We start from the raw sequence: 20,179 nt of genomic DNA, 5'->3' as shown, positions 1-20,179 counted from the left end.
TCATTAGCAATCAGTCCGATTGTTCGTGCGTCATGCTGCATGATGGATGGCCCTGCTAGTAGGGGTGGGGGAAAAAATCGATACAGCATAGTATCGCGATATTATCTGTGGCAATACTGTATCTGATACACGGATGTCAAGTATCGATCTTTTATTATATAAATTGCACTTGAGAATTTAACTTTTTGGTACTAGAAGAATATAATCCATTGCTTTTTCAGTCCACTATATGGACTCATTAAAGTGACATGAACAAAATATATCCCTTCAGACAAATTTTTCCTTTGGGGACATACTTTCAAGTTTGAAAAAAGGTAATTAACTGCAATATATCGCAGAATATCGCAGTATGTTATATTTGTGCTGCAATAGTCTACATCCACGGCGTTCCACTTCCGGGATTGCTCCAGTCCCGCCGGATGTCCCTCTTTTCGGCCGGATGTCCGTCACCTTCCTCTTTCTTTGTGTTGGCGTTCTAAACTCCGGTTGATTTATGAGGACTATGGTTAACTGCTCCTCAGATCTCTGCAGGGTAAATCCAGACAGCTAGCTAGACTATCTGTCCAATCTGAGTTTTCTGTTGCACGACTAAAACAACCTTTGAACGTACACGTGTTCCACCAAAACAAGTTCCTTCCCAAAACTATTTTACAGCGGCACCGTGGCTGTGTCCGGACTATAGCGCCGCCCATGACGATTGTGATTGGTTTAAAGAAATGCCAATAAACCAGAGCACATTATTCTCCCATCCCGGAGTGATGTGTGGACTAGCCAGACCCTCCTCCGCAGCGCTGTGGGGAAGGTCTGACTATGTGAGACTAATGAGGCAATAATATTGTATCGTGACAGAAGTATCGTGATAATATCGTATTGTGTAACTAATAATAACCTAACTGCTAGACCACATGAATGGAAGAACTGTTGATCAGCAGGCTCATTTCTATGTATCAATATTCCTGTGGTGCTTTGCATTGACTGTTTATGGTTGAATGTGGGCGTGTACAGGGCGGGATATGAGACGCGTGCACACATTTCCAAGGTGATTTGGGAATTGTAGAAGAATATTGTGCACTGTCAGGCATACGCAAGGTTTTATAAATTAGAATATCTTTTGGTGTATGTACATTTCCTCATTTGTACATACACAACATAGACTCGCTGACGTGTTGTCACCATGACAACTAACAATTGCCATTTTTTTTGTACCAGTCAAATGACTAAGGCAAACGGCTCAATGGGCTTTCTATCCATTTTGTTAACGTACTTCTTCATGAGTAAACTGTACCAGGCAGGAAATCAATAAGAGTCAAAAAGATGAATAAGAGTCAAAATAATTACTTTATTTTTATAAATTAAAAGTTCTCATGTTCAGTGAAGTCACAGCAACAACATTGTCATGGTTACCCATGTCAAACTGAGAAACCTCAATGCAACATACTGAATTTAAAAACACTAAAAGAAAAGATGTTGATTATGCTATAACCAACTGACAAAAAGTAAAAAGAATAAAAGTCATAAAATGAAGTGATAATACTTTTAACTGCACTTGGTTTCCAGTGTTCAAACTTCAGGAGATGAGCCCCTTAGCTGCCATTTCAGCTGAAGTTCAGTTAAAGAAACGCGCTTAGTTAAAGTGCTCATATTATGCTCATTTTCAGGTTCATAATTGTATTTAGAGGTTATATCAGAATAGGTTTACATGGTTTGTCAAAAAACATCATATTTTTGTTGTTCTGCACATTGCTGCAGCTCCTCTTTTCACCCTGTGTGTTGATCTCTCCGTTTTAGCTACAGAGTGAGACATCTCACTTCTGTTCCATCTTTGTTGGGAGTCTACTACAACAGAGCTGTTTGGAGCAGTTTGTGAACAGCGTTTTCTGATGGAGATGGTAAGTGCCTTTGGGCTTTTTCACTTTGTAAACCTATAACGTGCACAAAAAAAGATATATAACACAATAAAGGAAAGGGAAAAAGCCAAAAAGCATAATATGAGCATTTTAAAAAGCTAAAAAAAAAAAACATGGGGCTGACAGGCTCACCCACCTCTACACAAGTCAACGGAGCAAATCCCAAATTATTGCTAAAGCTAGAAGTAGTTTTTCCATCAGAAGTGATGTTACAATGTCTCATTTCACATCTTCTAATGTTCCCCATTATGACTGTGTTTTAAATAATAGCAACATTACAGAAAGTGGTTTGTGTCTCAATGCAAATTATTCACACTTTAATCAGATTTCACTTCCATGACTCAATCTGGCAGATGGTATCACGTTCACTTTCCTCACTCCCGATTTACAGTAAAAGGTTGAGGTTAAAAGTTTCAAGCAGTCCACTCTCAGTCCTCCTATTGGTCCCGGGCTGCTGTGATTGGCAGCCTACATCAACCTATGGGGCTCCTCCCTGAAGCTGATGTCACAGAGCAGTGATAAATGGTCAGAGGGGTAGTGGTAGGAGGGCAGGCGGTCGGGGCCGATCTGCTCCTCCGTGGGAATGTCCAAAAGGCAGTCCACACTCAGAGCATCGTGGGTGTACCAGATGTAGTCCAGAGTGCTGCAGCTCTCTCCAGAGGGGCGGATCTTCCACGTGGTATAGGCCGGCTCCGTCTGTCCGTCAGAGCTCAACAGCTTGTACGCCGAGTTCAGGCCGAGGGCGGAGGAGCTGAAGCGCCGGTAAACGTCCTCGGAGGGCTCTGCGTTGAAGTCCCCGCACACCACCAGAGGGACGGTGCCTGGCGCCGCCTCCGTCTGGCTGCTGCTGCTCTGGGACGTTATGCTGCGCAAACTCTGCAGCAAGTCGGCGCCCTGCGCGCTCCGCAGCCTCTCCCAGCCGCTGCGAGCTTTCAGATGGGTGACGGCCACGCACAGCCGCTGGCCCGTCACCTGGCAGATCAGCGTCTGGACGATGGCGACCTGGTTGGTGGGCAGCATCATGGCCGACAGCCGCAGGTGAGCGGTGGCCTGGAGAGAGAAGCGTGAGCGGCGGTAAAACAGAGCGCAGCCGTCGGGGCCGTTGTTCTGCTCCACATCCAGACAGGGCGACCAGGGCTTGGCCAGGAAGCTGCCTTGGTAACCGAGGCTGGCCAGGATGGGCTGGAACGTGTCGTAGTAGTGGTCCACTTCCTGTAGGCACAGGATGTCGGGGCGGTAGGTGAGGATCTCCTCCATGATCAGGTACTTCCTTTCCTGCCAGTTGAGAGCGTCCACTGGACAGCGGATAAACCCGTCCTTCCCCTCACCGAGAGCTGGAAACAAAGAGAGAAAGATTTAGTTTTTTTTAACCAAAGTCATCCATTTTTTTTATCCTCGGTTCTGTAAGACCGTTAGGTCTCCTCCTCCTCCTCCTCCAAAACAAGCGCACTAGGTGATTAAAACCGGTAAGAAACACTGAACAAAGCAGTTTCACGTTAAAAAGCAGTGTTTTGTGAAATTTTGTCAAATCCACAATAATACTACTGTAATAATAGTACTGTATGGTTTATCCCCAGATTTCTACCTTGTGCGAGTATATTCCACTGCATGATCCGTATGGCTGGGTTGTGCTTGTGGCGGCGGGACGCCGTGCCGGTGGGATAGACCAGATGGCGATGTGGCCGGGCCGGACGGCTCTGGAGGGCCTCCTCACACTCTCTGAGCAGCTGGTCCGGGTCGGTCTGGGCCGGGTCCTGGTCTGGGTTCTCCTCTGGGTACAGGGCTGGTTGGGCCAACGGGGCGCGGTTCAGTGACTGGGCAAACGTACCAAACAACCTGCTGCTGCTGCTGCCACCCATTGGACACACTGATGGAGAGGAAACAAGGGGAAATATTGATAGGTGCTTTGTTTCTTTTGCTCTGACACACCAACCCAACGACCGACCGTCGGCAGAAAAGGCAGTCGGACTGATCAGTCTCCCTGAGTTGGTCAAAAAAGTGCCTCGTGTACACTGTATACTTGTGTAGTATAAATATCTTACCCACGGTCTCCATGTCTGGTCTAATGCTTCTCTCCCTCTTCTTCCTACGTCTGAGGACCAGCACAATCCACCTGTCATTCCCTTCTGCCCTTTTATCCTCTGCCACTACATAGCTGGATCCCTCCCTCTCTAACCACGCTGTGACTCATCCTTTATCTGTCTCGTCCTCCAGTACGTCGGTCTCCCTCTCCCTGAATCATCAGTTCCTACCGCCTCCCTCCCCCTCTCGCTCGGTGTGTGGCAGAATGACCTCTAGAGAGCAGTAGGCCTGTCTCATACATGGAGAGAGAGACCAATAAGGGTTCTCCATTATCACGATTTACTGTAAATGAATCAGAATTCACATTTTATTTAGCTGATGTTTGCACTAATAGTCAAACACTTCACACTTCTCTTGATGTGTGTGTGTGTGTGTATCTGTTCTAAAGTGCACTTCAAATAGCCCTTTTTTTCTTGATTGGCTTTTGATATTGTGTTTAGGTACAGTGTTACTTGCAGCTAATTATATTGATGTTAATTGCAATGTTTTGCAATGAGTATTCTGTGTTGAGTGCAATTCTTTTTAATCCATGTCTAATATCTTTCTAATACATGTCTCTTGTGTTATTCTTTTACATAACTAAGACTATAGAAGTGTAAAGAATAGGTCAAATTATTCCAAGGGACATACTGTACATGACATGCATATTTTGTTTTATCTTTTAAGGGGTCCTTGGCTGAAAAAACAATTGAGAACCTCTGGCCTAACTAATTGAATAAGTAGGTGAGGTTTTGATTAGAAACCGCATGTTGTCTAACGAAGTCATGTGCTCTCTGGATAACTGTGAATAGAGCCGAGGGAAGAGAAAGAGACAGAGTGTGGGTTGTTCTCTTTGTGAGTGGCACATTTACATGGTTCGAGACATTTCTTAACCTGGTTAATTCACCTATCTGACTTTGGGTCAGTGTGCACTATTTCATGTGCTTAAAGGGTAACTACTGTTTTTTTCAACCTGGACTCTATTTTTCTATGTTTTTATGTCTCAGTGGCTAATGGTAACAACAATCTTTGACATTGGTCCAGTATTAATCGAGATCGCTGCAGTTGGCAGCGGTGAAACAAGCTACAATGTAAGTTAATAGGGCAATTGTCCAGCTTGTATTTACCTTCACAAAAGTGCTTGTTTTGCTACTGACAGGCTCAGATTAGTATTCTAAGTGTCTGACAACATTATGGAAAAGATTTCTGAGGAGGTCGACCTTTCTGTTAAAGAATAAGATCCTTTTTTCAAACATATAAACATCCGCGAAATCGCATTCGCTAAACCCACCAGACTCCATGTAATATAAACTGCATCGTAAAATGTATCATCGTAAAATGTATCATCGTAAAATACAATTCAATCAAAGTCTACAGAAACAAAATAAAAATATGAAAAGCCGTTTTGGGTCATCTTTCCACTTTTCCAACCATCACAACTCTAGTTTTGGTTGAAATAAACACATAGTTTACCGATTTACATGTGAAAATATGTTGGCTCTATACACGCTAAAAGAATTGCTTTTTTGAATGGAGTCTGGTGGATTTAGCGCTAGCAACTTCAGAGCTGTTTCTGGTTGAACAAAAAAGGCAGCGATGGGATCAGGGAAGCCTGCACAAAATCTCATGGCATGACATTCAAAATGTGTTAAGATATTTCAGTCAAAACCAAAACTGTCAACCTTCAACCTACCAACTGATCGCCTGACTCCGTCCTCCCTAGAGGCACACCACTAGCTTGGCTAAAAACCTCTCGATACAACACGGTGCAAAACAACAGCCTTAACTGTGGCCTCAGAATGACCAGACAGTCATATCAGCTCCACTCTGAGTCAATTCAAACCACAAGCAATGTTTCTTTGTTATACGCCGGGCTACTGTCTACTGTTGCAAACAATGGGATTACTTCATCTTACTTAATAACGTCCTCCTTCAATGTCATCATTTATACATATGTATGTCAGTTATGTGGTTTCCACGAGTCTGGATGCTGATCAATTCTACAATGACAATGTCATCAGTCAATATAAATGCTATCCAGGGGCGTAGCACAACATTCTGGGCCCTGTAGAAAGGCATTCTCTATGGGCCCCTCCCCCGCATCCACAACTATTCATTCTACCATCTTTTTGGGCCCTCCTCACTTGAGGGCCTTGGGTACTCAGCCCCCCCCCCCCAAGATCGAACAAGATGGATAAAGTAAGCATACATACAGACATACATACATGTACATACATAGTTTTTAGTCTGTCCACTGGTTATCCACCCAACGCTCTTCCTTTCTTCCTGCCAGGCCGTCCTCTCAGTCATCGCTTGCTCCTCTTCCTCCAGACAGTCTGCTGGGTAAGTGGGTAATGTGGGTATGGAAGGACAGTGTGACTCTCATGAGACAGTCCCAGTGACTGCCGCAGTGGCAGCCAGATCAAGGAGGTGACTCAGTCATTAACTGGCCCATTCAAGAATGCTCTCCCTCTCGCTCAAGTAACAGAATGAGAGCTGTGCAGCATAAGCAATCCAGGAAGGAAACACTCAACTGGAATATCAGTTAACAATGAGTTGTCCCTGGCTGGCGGGAACCTTCACGTTGTGTGTTCATTCTACATTTTAATTTGAACATGCGTCATACGCCACCAGGAAAGAAGGCAAGTGTGCCCTGCTTCAAAAAATGCCAACAGCCAGTACACTTAAAAGATTATTTATCTTACTGTAAACAACAAGAAACCTCAGAACCTACAATACAAGTAACCTACTAACAAGTATTGTGTGTGTGTGTGTGTGTATCACAGCCTGATATATCTTCTTCCTCTGTGCCATAAAGCTCCATTGTTTTAATAAAAAATACTATTAAATACACATCAATGAGCCACACTGTTGCACTGGGTGACATGTTCCTTTATTACCATGAACACGCCACTCACTGTGTGATTTACTTTTGACTCAATCCCACACACACACACACACACACACACACACCTTTCTGGGAATGACAAGTACCTTGCTTACATTTCTACCATCTGTCTTTTGAAACTTAGACCTGAAACTAATGATGTGAAAAAAAAGTCCCACCCTCATATAATAGCTCTGATGCCAATGTGTGATACAACGGGACGGGCAAAAACACTTCTGGGCATTTGAAGCATATTTGGGCTAAAAAGAACACAAGAAGTAAAGAGATTGAGAAGCGAAGCTCAGCGTTAAGATGCTTTGATGCTTCACATTCCTCTCTCTCTCTCTCTCTCCCAGCCTAATCAGCTGCATTGTCGTCAGCTGAACGTGGGCGGTCACTCTTTCAGTTAAACCAACCGGATTTTGCCACAATCTCTGTGAGCTATCGCGTTGTTGCGTCATAACTTTAAATCTGTTCTACTCTTTGCTGCTGTCAGTTGTCATTTCAGGCCTCCAGTAATACCTCCAGTTCCTCCAGTTCCCATCATTCCCAGCACCCAGGGTTCCTCCATCAGAAGCCCCGCTCCACATCACATCCACCCAGATCTTCAGGCTCTTCCTTCATCACCTCCACCAGTGTCTAGACTCCATTGGGGGGATATTCCTATATATCCACGGCCTCTATATCCCTTTATAATTTAACATCGCGATGGTGTCTAATCGCCAAAGACTCTTAACATATCAACCTATCATGCACCACGTTCATTAAACTTATTTTCACTCTTAAATGAAGTTTCTCCTGATTGAAATGCCTGTTGGCTCACACTTCCCCTTTTAGGTTCCAACTGTGAACACATTCAGCAAGTCCCTAAGTATCAAATGGCAAACACACGCCAATTAACCGAATCACCAGAGTGGCATTAGAATAAGTGGTACAGGGGGAGAAGCATTAGGCTCATTCGAGATGAACTGCACCTCGCCTGTAGAGTGGATGAGCGCAGCCAGGGGGCGGTGACAAAACTCCGCTGTCAAGTCGGACAGTTTACAGCTGTTCCCAGCAGCCTTCAGGCTGAACAGGGTGTCACATAAACACTCACATCCTGTTAGGTCTGATTCCAATTTAAGAAAAATGTTATCAGACCCATATAATCAGCTGCTACACAGTCTCCAGTTGTTTTAATTATGACAGAGTAGCTCTCAAAATGCTCTACATGCGATCTGTTGCTGATTTTAATTAACAGACTGTAGATGATCCGTAATCTGAACAGATTTAGTCTCTCTGACTTCTAAATGTAACTATCAGCCACACAACGTGGTTTGAACAGAATAAGCCTTTGAATCAGACAAACGGCAGTTAAAATCCCTCCAATTCAAAATCAATAAAAAGTTTATATAAAAACGTCATCATGTTGAAGTCGAATTCTGAACCAATCAGCTGTTAGATCAGCTGAGAGGCAGGCGTTTCCCAGCATGCCCTGGGTCTTGCAGTCGGTGAAAAGCAACTGCGCTGCCTGTGTCTCAAACCTGCTTGATCTTGTGAGGTTATCGTTGCCCACGTGTGCGTGACGTCAGAGCAAGTCGGGATCAAGTCGGACACAAATCTAACCGGCAGGCATTGGGCGGCGATCGATTCTGCGCAGACCTGGCTCATCTCGAACGGGCCTATTGTCTTTTGTATACATATATGTGACATTAATCAGACACTGAGTTGTCGGTGCAACTTTGTGACCACTTTACAAAAGATAAACAGGTTGTTCTCCACATCTGTATAAACACGTGTGGCAATATCTGCATGTAGCAAATGCAACGAATCCTGTAATTTTATAGCTTTACAAGCAGACCTAACTTCATCACAGTCATCAGATCAGTTTTAGGTCTCAGTTTTAGTGCCGATATGTCGACAGGGCCAAGCTACCTCAAGAGATTTCACTTTGGAATGGAAGATAAAAACAGTCCTGACTGACTGATGTAACCATAGTGTGCACTCTCACTTGACCATGTCTTGATGGTTATGTAACTTGGCCTGACCAATCCCATTACACATGGAGGCCAGTGAAGATCTGCAAGGAGTGAGATTACGAGTTGAAGCCTCCAGAGAAACACAGGAGCTATTAAAGTGGCTAATTTAGGGCACCGTTTTGCTGCTGACCCAGGTCATGTGGGAATGTGCATAAGTATGCATGTGCGTCAATTTGTGTGGGCTTGACTTGACCTGACCCGTTTCCTGACAACACCTAAAATAAACCTCCGACCTGGTTACTGACTTTGACCCAAACGCTGGTCCCTGACTGGCTCGCGTCGCATTTAACCAGCACAAGTTTTTGAAGGCCAATATTTCATTAAAATCGGGGACCCACTAGGGCATTCGACATGCTCTTGCTTATTCTCCTCTTATTTTGAAAGTGCTGTAAAATCCTAACCATAATTACTACAAAACGTACATTTTGTGCAGCTAAAAAAGTACTTAATCTACCATTATATCAATTTAACCCAGGCCATTGTCTGACCTAGGATCAGCTGTCCATTTCTTTAAAGTGTCTGCTGCTGCTTTATATCAAATGTTCTCTTCTTTGAGGGAAACAATGCCTTTGTAATGCAAGACGGTGCTTTACAAATCAAGCTGCGCTGATCTGAAGCAGTCTTTTCTCATACCTTAAGCAAGCCGGCAAATCATGTGTATTAACATCTCAGGACCAGGTTGGTCTCTGGTGCTCCACACTGTCCTGTCAGCCTATTAGTCAGCAAGTGAGATAAGAAGTGCAGTGTCAGAGTTTGCAGTGGCCGGAAGGAAACAGCGGCTGCTCGAACAGATTACCAGACAGATGTACCTGCTTAAGAGCCACATCAAGAACATCCTGTGTCACAGTTTTAGAGAGGGAATAAATAGAAGTAGTTACTTGAGCAGGAGCAGTGTTAAGACACCACGGCTGAAGAAAAGAGCGCCACCGATAGAAACTCCCAACGAACAAGACTTGAAGGGTTGACAAGTCAGAGAGCTAATGTTGCAGATTTCACCAGATGTTCGGTTTTATTTAGTATGCGAGAATCTCCACATTCAAGCACGCATAAAGTGTGATCCTCCCACTAGCTGATTTACAGCCAACATGGCCAAGACAGGCAGACAGACACGGACTAGACAGGAACAGGGGTTTCAATATCTACACTTATGTGACAACGGGTCAAAACTTGACCTGCCCAGGAACACCTTGTGGTAAGTAAAGATTACTTCGTCAAGATAATGAATACAGGGTTCCCCCCGGAACAGTTGTTTAGCTCGGTGTCAAGTTTCTTTTTTTGACGAGGGCCACTCCCACACTGATGGCAACATTCATTTAGAGCCCAATAGTTTCTGACAGAATTGAGAATTTTATAAAGTTAAACCCAAATCCCATAGGGCCACACATTATATCACTGCTAAAAGCTATTTGAAAATATGACTTATCGAAAAAAAAAAAAAGAAAAAAAAAAAAAATCAACAGATTAGTCGACTGCCAAAATAATCATTAGTTGCAGTCCTAATGTTCACACTTGGCGTCTTTTTGTACAAGAACAAGCTGACAAGGGCGCTTTTGTAGTTCCAAAAAGCAGCCAAGAGCGTCTTTTGTTACTATAACAACAGCTACTGCTACAGTATCCTAGAGCGCTATGTGGAGCGGTTAGATTAGAGAAAGAACAGAGAGAGAGAGCGAGAGAGAGAGAGAGAGGTGCTGCTAACATTACATGAAACAAAGTGAGTTCCCTGTACAGGGAGCACCTGGTCATATCATATAACTCGCTGTGCTCCGACTCCATATTTTTCTTGTTGTCATGGAAACAACCGGTCTGGCTACTCCGCTTGTCATTGGTTGGCTGTCAAAAAAGCGCTTGACGTTTGGCCCTTTTTTCAGAAAAGTTGAACTTTTTTCCAACTTCAAAAAGACGCTCCGAGCTGCAGAAAAAAAGTTGGCGGTGGCGTTTAAAAAAAAGCGCTCAGGACTTTTTTGAAAACACTTTTTAGTCCATAGGATTATAATCTAAAACAGACACTGGCAGCTTCAAAAAAAAGACGCCAAGCGTGAACATATAGCCTAGTAAATACATTCAAAAATAATTCCCAGTGACTTAGGCCTGGTGGGGGGCAACTTGGCCACCAGGCTTGCAATACACTGGAGGAAACACTGGATCATTTTGGTCACATACTGGCAGAAGGTTCACTTTTTCTTGTTCATACCAAAATTGTGCTAAATTAGTCATCCAAATGATTTGACAGAAAATCAATTAATAACACTTCAATCATTCTGTCTGTTCTCTGCACATCTATCACAGTCTGGTTTGGCTCTGCCACCAAATAGGACAGGAACAGACTACAACAGACAGTCAGGACTGCAGAAAAAACCCCCAAAAAAAACACTGATGCCAGCCAGGACTCATACATGTTCAAAGTCCGGAAACGCCCAGGAAACATCACTGGAGACCTTCTACACCCCGGACATAACCTATTCAAACTTCTCCTCTCCGGTAGGCGCTACAGAACACTGCAACAACCAGACACAAGAAGAGTTTCTTTCCACAGACCATCACTCTGCATCTTAAAGGTCCAATATGTAATACTGACAGCTAGTGTTTAAAATAGTTACTGCAGTACAAATTCAAAATACTGGAGAGAGTCGTCTCCCCAGACTCGAAGTTCACGTTGGTTGCCAGGCTGAGACCGGAGCATCCAACAATGTTGTTAGTCTTGTCTCACATAGCCAGACATTAGTCCACAGCACAGCGGAGTAGCTAACGTTAGATGCTGGCTATATTGACATGTTTATGACATTGTCATAAAAGCCCGTGCTCACGCGGAGCTCTGTACCCAACTGACAGACACACTTTTTCGGCTTAGAATTACCGTAGGAACTGCTAGAAATCCCACAACCTCGCCGTCCTCTCCACACGCCAGACAGACACACTTCCTCGGCTTAGAATTACGATAGGAACCGCTAAAAATACCACTACCTTGCCGTCCTTTTCCACCCGACTGAACACACTTTATTGGCTTAGAATTACGGCAACAATCGCTAAACACACTACAAACTCAAGGTCCTCTCTTCCTGATTTACAGCCCCCCTCTCTTGGCTTCAAATGACTCACCGTTGTCGGCTACGGCCACTGAACAGGCTACACGTTGTAAACAGCCGTGGTTGCTTGCCTGGTCCTCCGGTAACGTTAGCCATTAGCAGGGTTAGCATGGCGGTGTTAGCCAGGACCAGTCGGGATCACTTCACTGGCTGTGTCTCAATTGTTTTTGCGAGTAACCAACTCAGGTACTCTAGCTATATAATTCAATGTGAGTAGCTAAACAAATGTTGAAATGACATAAGATTCCCGTCCCTAGTAGCTGTGATAAATTAGCCTGAAGCTAATGCTTACCTGTTCAGGAGGAAATTAGCCAACTCGGCGTCCTTTTGGGCTCTAAGCTGTCTCCATCTTTCAAATACATCTCTAATATTTACCCGGGGTTTGTTGCGTCTCTGGTCAAGCAACTCTTAGAAACTCGCCGTTTTTTTTAAGTCGGGTAGTATCTATCTCCGTTGATCCTTTTCGTTTGTTTGCTGCTTTCATAGCTGTACTAGCGTTACAGCTGTAGCGTGCTGGGTTTACGTTTTTCCAGTTATATCTGGCAACCTGGCCTGTCTGTCAAACTGGGCAGTTGATAACAACACACAGGCCAAAACACAAACAGAAATTCCGTCACGGAACAGAAATTACAAAAGGAGAAAATACTGGCATTAGCATTGTTGTCAGAAAAGATAGTATTTCAACTTAGCATGTTTCCTTAATATCTGATGACGCATTGGGGTCATTTTTGGATTTATTACAGTAAATATATTACATATTGGACCTTTAAAAAGGTCCTATGACATGCTGTTTTTGGATGCTTTTATATAGACCTTAGTGGTCCCCTAATACTGTATCTGAAGTCTCTTTCCTGAAATTCAGCCTTGGTGCAGAATTACAGCCACTAGAGCCAGTTCCACAATGAGCTTTCCTTAGTATGTGCCATTTCTGTGTCTGTAGCTTTAAATGCTATTGAGGAGGAGAGGGGGGGGGGGGCAAGGTGGAGGGTGGGGTAGGGCCTTGACCAACTGCCATGCTTCGCTTGCTTTCAAGCCATGATGTCTCCCTCTTTCTCATGGGCGGGCCAAATTCTCTGGGTGGGCAAAGCAGAGAAAGGGAAGGTAACCTTGCTCCTTATGACCTCATAATGAGCAAGATTCCAAATCGCCCATCTGAGCTTTCATTTTCTCAAAGGCAGAGCAGGATACCCAGGGCTCGGTTTACACCTATCACCATTTTTAGCCACTGGGGGACCATAGGCAGGCTGGGGGAACTCATGTTAAAAAAACTCAAAGTGAAATTTTCATGCCATGGGACCTTTAAAAACCACCCCATATTTTCAGGGCCACAAGGAATTTGCAAACGCGTAATTCTGCAGAATGTTTTTAATTTTTGAAATAAATTTGAAAAAAAAAAAAAAAAAACTCAGAATGTTAACACATCTCCACCCCAAGCAGAAAAACAGTCTTGCTATCCATTCTGGATCGCCTGAAAAAAATAAATAAAAAAAATCGGCTGGAAATCTATCTGAATGAGAGGGGGGGCCAGACGTATCCGCCAGAGAAAATTAAACATGACCTTTTAGATTCGTCTGGCTCCCAGGTGACATGCAACAAAGGGCCATGGTTCAGGCTTGAACCTGGGCCGCTGCTAAGGAGTCAGCCTTGTGGAAGCTTGTCTGGCAATGCGAGACTAGTTGCGGCCCCATTGTGCCACATGTATTTCGCCCCGAATATGCCAAATTACAGGTTCTTCAAAAGGAAGCATCACTCCACAAAAATACTTCTATATCATGATTTAGATATCCAAAAACATTTGGCTGGAAGCTTGGGGTTTAGAAAAACTAAATTTAGCTTTCAGTTTATAATATTGTTCAGGAGAGCGAATGACTAATACACCAAGAAATGACAATTTTAAGGAACATTGTGCCCAGTGCAGAAACATAATACAACTAAACCGTAACCATGTGTCCGGTCTAAATCATTTGGCAACATTTCCTGGATGCTTCAGAGGTATTTTGTTGTAATGTAATGTAATGGAATTTGAGCTGATTTGTTTGCACAGGTAGTTGTATGAGACAGGTCCATTACATACATATGGGGCAGAGGTCAGTGGGGCCTCTTGTTACATCAGCAGCGAACGACCATAAACATTTACTTGTTTGGAGACAGTTTGACGTGAAAAGTTACACTCATAAAAAGGTGTACCCAATAAACAAACAACTTAAAATATTTAGAATCATCACTACAGTGTCTTAATATGGAAAAAGTAACGTTATTTATGTTGATAAAATATCCACTTGTTTCAATATTTGACAATAGATTTACCACAAGGTACGATGAAACGAAGGTGTAGGTCTGTAAAATATTGTCGATAGTTTCAACAACCACATTTCGAGTGATGGAGGATGACTCTTCATAAACCTATGGGTGACGTCACGGAGACTACGTCTATATTTAATAGAGTCTAAAAGTGGATGACAGTCTGACAGATACAGATACCTTAAGCGAGCTTTTAACGTTTAGCTAAGTTTTTTGGGGTAAAAAGGCTAACTCGAGTTATAATACGCGTTATGGAGAATACTGGATGGAAATGCTGAGGTGTACACTACCTGGTGCTGTCCCAGTTGTGAATGCTCCACTCGGCCTCGGCTGGGGACAGGTCTCTATGACTCCCGCTCCTCCTCCTCCGACACCGGAGCGACAGCACCGTGTTCCCCCCGGGGATGAGACTGGTCCCGGGGATAACGGTCTCCTGGCTGTCGACCCACCCCGCGAGGTTACACACAGCTGGCTCAATAAAGCCGAACAGCGACGAGCCGGATTCATTTTTTACTGTAACGTTACTGAGTCTAACGGAGAAAGAACTACACGTTACCGGGAGTGTGTCGCTGTCTTGTCCCCTAAAGAAACCGAGCCATTTGTCCAACAAAAAGCGTGAGAATGTTCCCCCTACTCGCGGTATGACAGATCAACTTCCTTTTGTCTTTGTGCCTTAAGGTAACAGAAGCCGGCAAACGTAACGTCATGTGCGAGTCACGGAACACCGGCTATTGAGGGGTTTACCAATGATGGGCTAGTCCATAATGCTTTATCGAGGGCACCAACATACGTTAGAGCTGACTATAGACTATAAAAAGTGAATACATTGACTTGGAAATGTACCTGACTGTTTTATTTTTCTTCGCAAACGGATTTAAGTACACATTTAAAAAGGGCTACACATAGTAATCCCCCTCAAGTCACCAGTGGCTCAAGCCGCACTTACATGTGCACCAAAGAGGCGGGAACCTGCGAGAAGAGGGCGTGACTTTCCATAAACACGCCAATCAGCGTCCAGTGCGCTTGTTAGACTGGAATGACGCATGGACATACAATGACGGTTCTGACGTCAACAACAAGCCCCTCCACACCTGCTCCTACTTTGCTTTCTATGCAGTGTTCTTCTCAAGTTATATCACCTTCCCTTGGAAACTAGTCCTGTCCTGTAAATAAATAAGAACAGCCTGGCCTAGATCAGCCAACACTGCCAGCCTGTCAACCTAAAGAAAAGCTGAGTTGATGAGAGCAAAGGTACAAAGGTTTTATTTGTTTTTTTGATAGGTGACAGCTGTGTATTTAAGACTAAAGTGATTGCCACTGAGGCCTTGAGTTTACTGATATCATATATATATATATGATAAAACAAATACAAATGACAATGTATCACAATAATACAAATATAATATATACAAATATATATGTGCTTAACTTTTCTTTTCTGTTTTAACCAAAAACTTAAGTCAGTAAGAGCAGCGAATTTCAAATGATATGAGTTTGAGAAGTACTGTTTAGTTGCAAGAAAGTGGTCACAACGTGCATTAGCTCATATTTGGAGACACATTCTACAGACAGGTAAAAAAAAACCACACACACACACACACACACACACACACACACACACACACACACACACACCACTTGTGATCCGATCACTCAGGACAGATGTTAAAACCAGGTCAAGTCAGGATAAACACGTTTATCTGTGTTTTTTTTGCCCCCAACGGTGCCTGGAAGGCCCTAACCCTAACCATAACCAGTGCCTAATCCTAGTGCCTTCCAGGCAGTGCTGGCTGAACGAGCAGTTGGGGGCAAAAAAACACCATCGAGCCTAAAACACTGCTTCATGTAAATGGTCTTTTCTATGAATGTGTCACCCACTCTTAGTGTTCTTTTTTAAAATCTGATCTGGAGTTAGTTGAGGCCAAACTAATGTGATAATGCCATTAGATAACCAGGTGAAGGGTCGGTAGTGACTGTTTCTCTGTAAATTATTCATCAACTCGATCAACTCGCTTTCAAAGTTGCATAAGTTGTTCCAGTTTTCAAAGTACATGTAAGCTGTACATAATGTACGTCATAATGCTGAAAAAACAGAAGCAAAGGAAAAAAAGACAAGCAGTGAAAACAGCAAACACAAATTAAAGACAGAAGCTCCATATGGCAGCAAAATACAACTTTAGAGCTATGTATCTCTATTTGTTTTTATTTGTGTGTTCCTTTCCTTTTTATTTAACACAACACAGCGTTTCGACAGTTTCCTGTTCTTTTATCAGATTCACACTTTTTTGGGTCAATTTAAATAATTTAATCGGTCTATTTTTCAGCTCATATTAGCAAACCTCTAGCAGCAGGCTGAAGATGCTAAACCTAAAAAAGATATATTACCATTTGGTTATTTGTTAGAAAAAAAAAATGGTATCAATATCTGTGCAAGCAATTTGCTCAACCAAGCCAACAGACTAACAACATGTCCACATGCAGGTTAAGGCTTTTAAAATACACCTGTCATTCAGAATAAAAGCAACCAATTATAACGCTGTTAAAAGAACAGTAATACATTTACATTTTATTCTATTTCTAAAATTTGATTTTAGTATATTATTATCATGACAGACAAGAATAATATGAGCACTTTATCCGTTTACCAAAGACAGTGATCGGCAGAACAGGCATCAGAGTGACAGACTCTAATCCAATGGAAATCAAATCTGTCAGACTCACAGCACTCTAGCCCAATGCATTGGAGGGGCACCATGGGGACCACTCCATGGTCAACATAGTGGAGTCCTTCTGCTTCCTGGGCTCCATCATGTGTGGGAGATGAACATCAGCCCAACAACAGAGGATGTCCTTTCTGCTGCAGCTGAAGAAGTTCAACCTGTCAAAGACTATGATGGTGCACTTCTACGCAGCCATCATCGAGTCCATCCTCAGCTGCTCCATCACCATCTGGTACGCTGCTGCCACTGCTAAGGACAAGAGCAGACTGCAGCGCGTCACTCTACTGAGAAGGTGATTGGCCGCAATCTGCCATCTCTCCGGGACCTGTACGCCTCCAGGACGCTGAGGCTGGCAGGGAAGATTGTAGCCAATGCCTCTCACACCCCGGACACAAACTGTTTGAACCCCTCCCCTCTGGCAGGAGGCTGCGGTCCATCAGAACCAAAACCTCACGCCATAAAAACGGTTTCTTCCCCTCAGCAGTAAGCCTCACCAACAAGGCCCTGGACCCCCACTGACACTGACTCTTACACTTGCACTTACCTGCACTAACCTTCATCCTGCCCATTGCATGTACTTTTTATTCTTTGCAATTTTGCACTCAACCCATTCAGCCTTTTTTCTTATGCAACAGTTACTTTGTATGTATATTTGTTTTTTCTGTTTTTATTGTTTATTTTATATTAACGTTTAATATGTTTGTTTGTTTGTTTATGTTTGCACCTTTCACCACGGCAAATTCCACGTTAGTGTACTTATTGTGGCAATAAAACCTTTTCTGATTTCTGATTCAGATTTTCTTACCGTTGCTTTGTACTACCATCTAGTGGTCATCTAATGCAACAAGAGTTTTTTAATCCTGTTTATTACATTTTTTTTTTAAAGACAAATGTACAAACAACACATAAACAAACATGACTGGTCCTTATAGTAAAGAGAAATGTGATATTATTAGCAAAACAAAATAGGGCACTCTACTTGCACAGTAGTAAAGGAGACAGCAATAAGTAGAACAGACGAGTCAACCCCCAGGCCACTAGCTCTAGTTCAGACATGTGGCTATTGTCCAGTGTCCAAGTTTTAATCATTAGTTGTAGTCCTAATGTTCACACTTGGCGTCTTTTTGTACAAGAACAAGTTGACAAGGGCGCTTTTGTAGTAAAAAAAAAAAAGTAAGCAGCCGAGAGCGTCTTTTGTTGCTATAACAACAGCTACTGCTACAGTATCCTAGAGTGCTATGTGGAGCAGTTAGATTAGAGAAAGAACAGAGAGAGAGAGAGAGAGAGAGAGAGAGAGAGAGAGAGAGAGAGAGAGAGAGAGAGAGAGAGAGAGAGAGAGAGGTGCTGCTAACGTTACATGAAACAAAGTGAGTTCCCTGTACAGGGAGCACCCGGTCATATCATATAACTCGCTGTGCTCTGACTCCATATTTTTCTTGTTGTTATGAAAACGACAGGTCTGGCTACTCTGCTTGTCATTGTTTGGCTGTCACAAAAGCGCTTGACGTCTGGCCTTTTTTTCAGAAAAGTTGAACTTTTTTCCACTTCAAAAAGACGCTCCGAGCTGCAGAAAAAAAGTTGGCGGTGGCGTTTAAAAAAGCGCTCAGGACTTTTTTGAAAACACGGTTTACTCCACAGGATTATTATGTAAAACAGACGCTGGCAGTTTATATGCCATGTGTGAACATAGCCTAAGACTTTTAATTTCTCATGTACCGATGAATTTGTATGACGTTTTCTATTATTATTTATATATATATATATTTTTTTTTTGTGTACATATGCTCCTCTGGTATATGGACAGGTTTTGTGTGTACATACAGTTGATTTACTTGTGTTCTTTAAATATAATATTGAAAAAAATAGCTAACTTTCGTAATTGTCAGTCTTTTGTGTGCATTTGTTTTTGTTATTTAGTTTATACTCTTGTCCAGTAGGTGGGGATCGATACAGCATTGTATTGCGATATTATCTGTGGCAATACTGTACACGGATACACGGATGTCAAGTATTGATCTTTTATTATATAAATTGCACTTGAGAATCTAACTTTTTGGTAGATTAATATAATCTATTGCTTTTTCAGTCCACTAGATGGACTCATTGAAGTGACATGAACAAAATATATCCCTTCAGATAAAACAGATGATGACAAAGTTTTCCTTTGGGGACATCATTTGAAGTTCGAAAAAAGGTAATAAACTGCAATATATCACAGGATATCGCAATATGTTATGTTTGTGTCGCGATAACATCGTATCGTGACATAAGTATCGTGATAATATCTTATTGTGGGGCCTATGTGATTCCCCATTGTCAAGTCTCATAGTTCAAGTTGTGTATTGAGAATAACACAAGGTTCTTCAGTAACTGAGAAACTCCCGTCTCCAGAATAAACTCAGAGTCGTCCGCTGAGAAGAGGAAGGAGAGTAGCATTCAAAGGGGTGTGAAATTAATATTCACAGTCAGTCAATAAAGTGTAAATGCAGAGGTTTTAAAGAGAGCTGCACCAAAGGGCCTCAGTGATTCAGAACAGAAATAGAAGTTGCTGCTCAGTGCTGATATTACACTTTATGGAGCTGTGAGAAGGAAAGGTTATGACTTCCATCGACATATAATGTATGAGCCATGATAAGACCTGAAACACAGCACACCATTTCCTCAGCAGTTTTGTACCTCATTTGACAAAGTCCTGCTGAGAAAGCAGAAGCAAGTGTGTTCAATGTTTGTGCATGTGTGTGCCTCTGTATGTATGTAGGTGTGTGTGTGTGTGTGTGTTTTTAGTGAGAGGCTGTCTAATTTATCCAGTCTCAGTAATATTTCTGGGTTATTACCCAGAGCAGGGCTTTTTATCCTCCTAAATGCAGTTTAAGTAGGAATCTAAGCTGTGTCTCTTCATGCATACACCTTTAGAGCTTGGACTTGTGTGCTAGTATTAGCAAAAAACGGATTAGACGGGATCATATAGCACCTCATTTGAATAAGAACAAAACAAAATCCCAAATATAATGAAAACTCAATTTTATTTTGAAAGGCAATTGCAATGAAAATCACTTTGATGAATTAATGATGTTCCACAGTGCTGATTATTATGTAAGGATTAAAGATGATGGGACCATATTCTGGCCTTGGGTATTTAGGTTAGTGTGGGTATAAGGTGTCCTACGCCTGTCTGGACACTAGGTGTCACCAAAGCTCCATG

The 20,179-nt window shown here is 42.7% G+C and overlaps 1 protein-coding gene and 1 long non-coding RNA gene across 3 annotated transcripts; one reads left to right on the top strand and one right to left on the bottom strand.

The window, feature by feature from the left end:
- Positions 1-1,908: 1,908 nt before the first annotated feature.
- nocta (nocturnin a) lies at positions 1,909-15,181 on the bottom strand. Of its 2 annotated transcripts, none has more exons than XM_035999985.1 (3): positions 6,204-6,741; positions 3,493-3,774; positions 1,909-3,241 (listed from the first exon to the last, which is right to left on the bottom strand). In XM_035999985.1, exons 2-3 carry the CDS (start codon positions 3,764-3,766, stop codon positions 2,376-2,378), a joined length of 1,140 nt encoding a protein of 379 aa, XP_035855878.1. In that variant the 5' UTR covers positions 3,767-3,774; positions 6,204-6,741; the 3' UTR covers positions 1,909-2,375. The 2 variants fall into 2 exon arrangements, with proteins under 2 accessions (XP_035855878.1, XP_031144178.2); XM_031288318.2 differs by lacking the exon at positions 6,204-6,741 and adding an exon at positions 14,548-15,181 and having other exon boundaries at positions 1,910-3,241.
- A 587-nt stretch (positions 15,182-15,768) lies between these two features.
- On the top strand, positions 15,769-16,150 carry LOC116042216. The gene is made up of 2 exons (XR_004103157.1): positions 15,769-15,951; positions 16,085-16,150. It is a non-coding gene; the product is annotated as an uncharacterized LOC116042216 (long non-coding RNA).
- Positions 16,151-20,179: the final 4,029 nt, after the last annotated feature.

This window comes from Sander lucioperca, chromosome 1 (genome assembly GCF_008315115.2).
Source record: "Sander lucioperca isolate FBNREF2018 chromosome 1, SLUC_FBN_1.2, whole genome shotgun sequence".
In the NCBI taxonomy this organism is placed as follows: Eukaryota; Metazoa; Chordata; class Actinopteri; order Perciformes; family Percidae; genus Sander; species Sander lucioperca.
The sequence above is the reverse complement of the archived record's forward strand: the minus strand, read 5'-3'. Positions and strand labels throughout refer to the sequence as shown.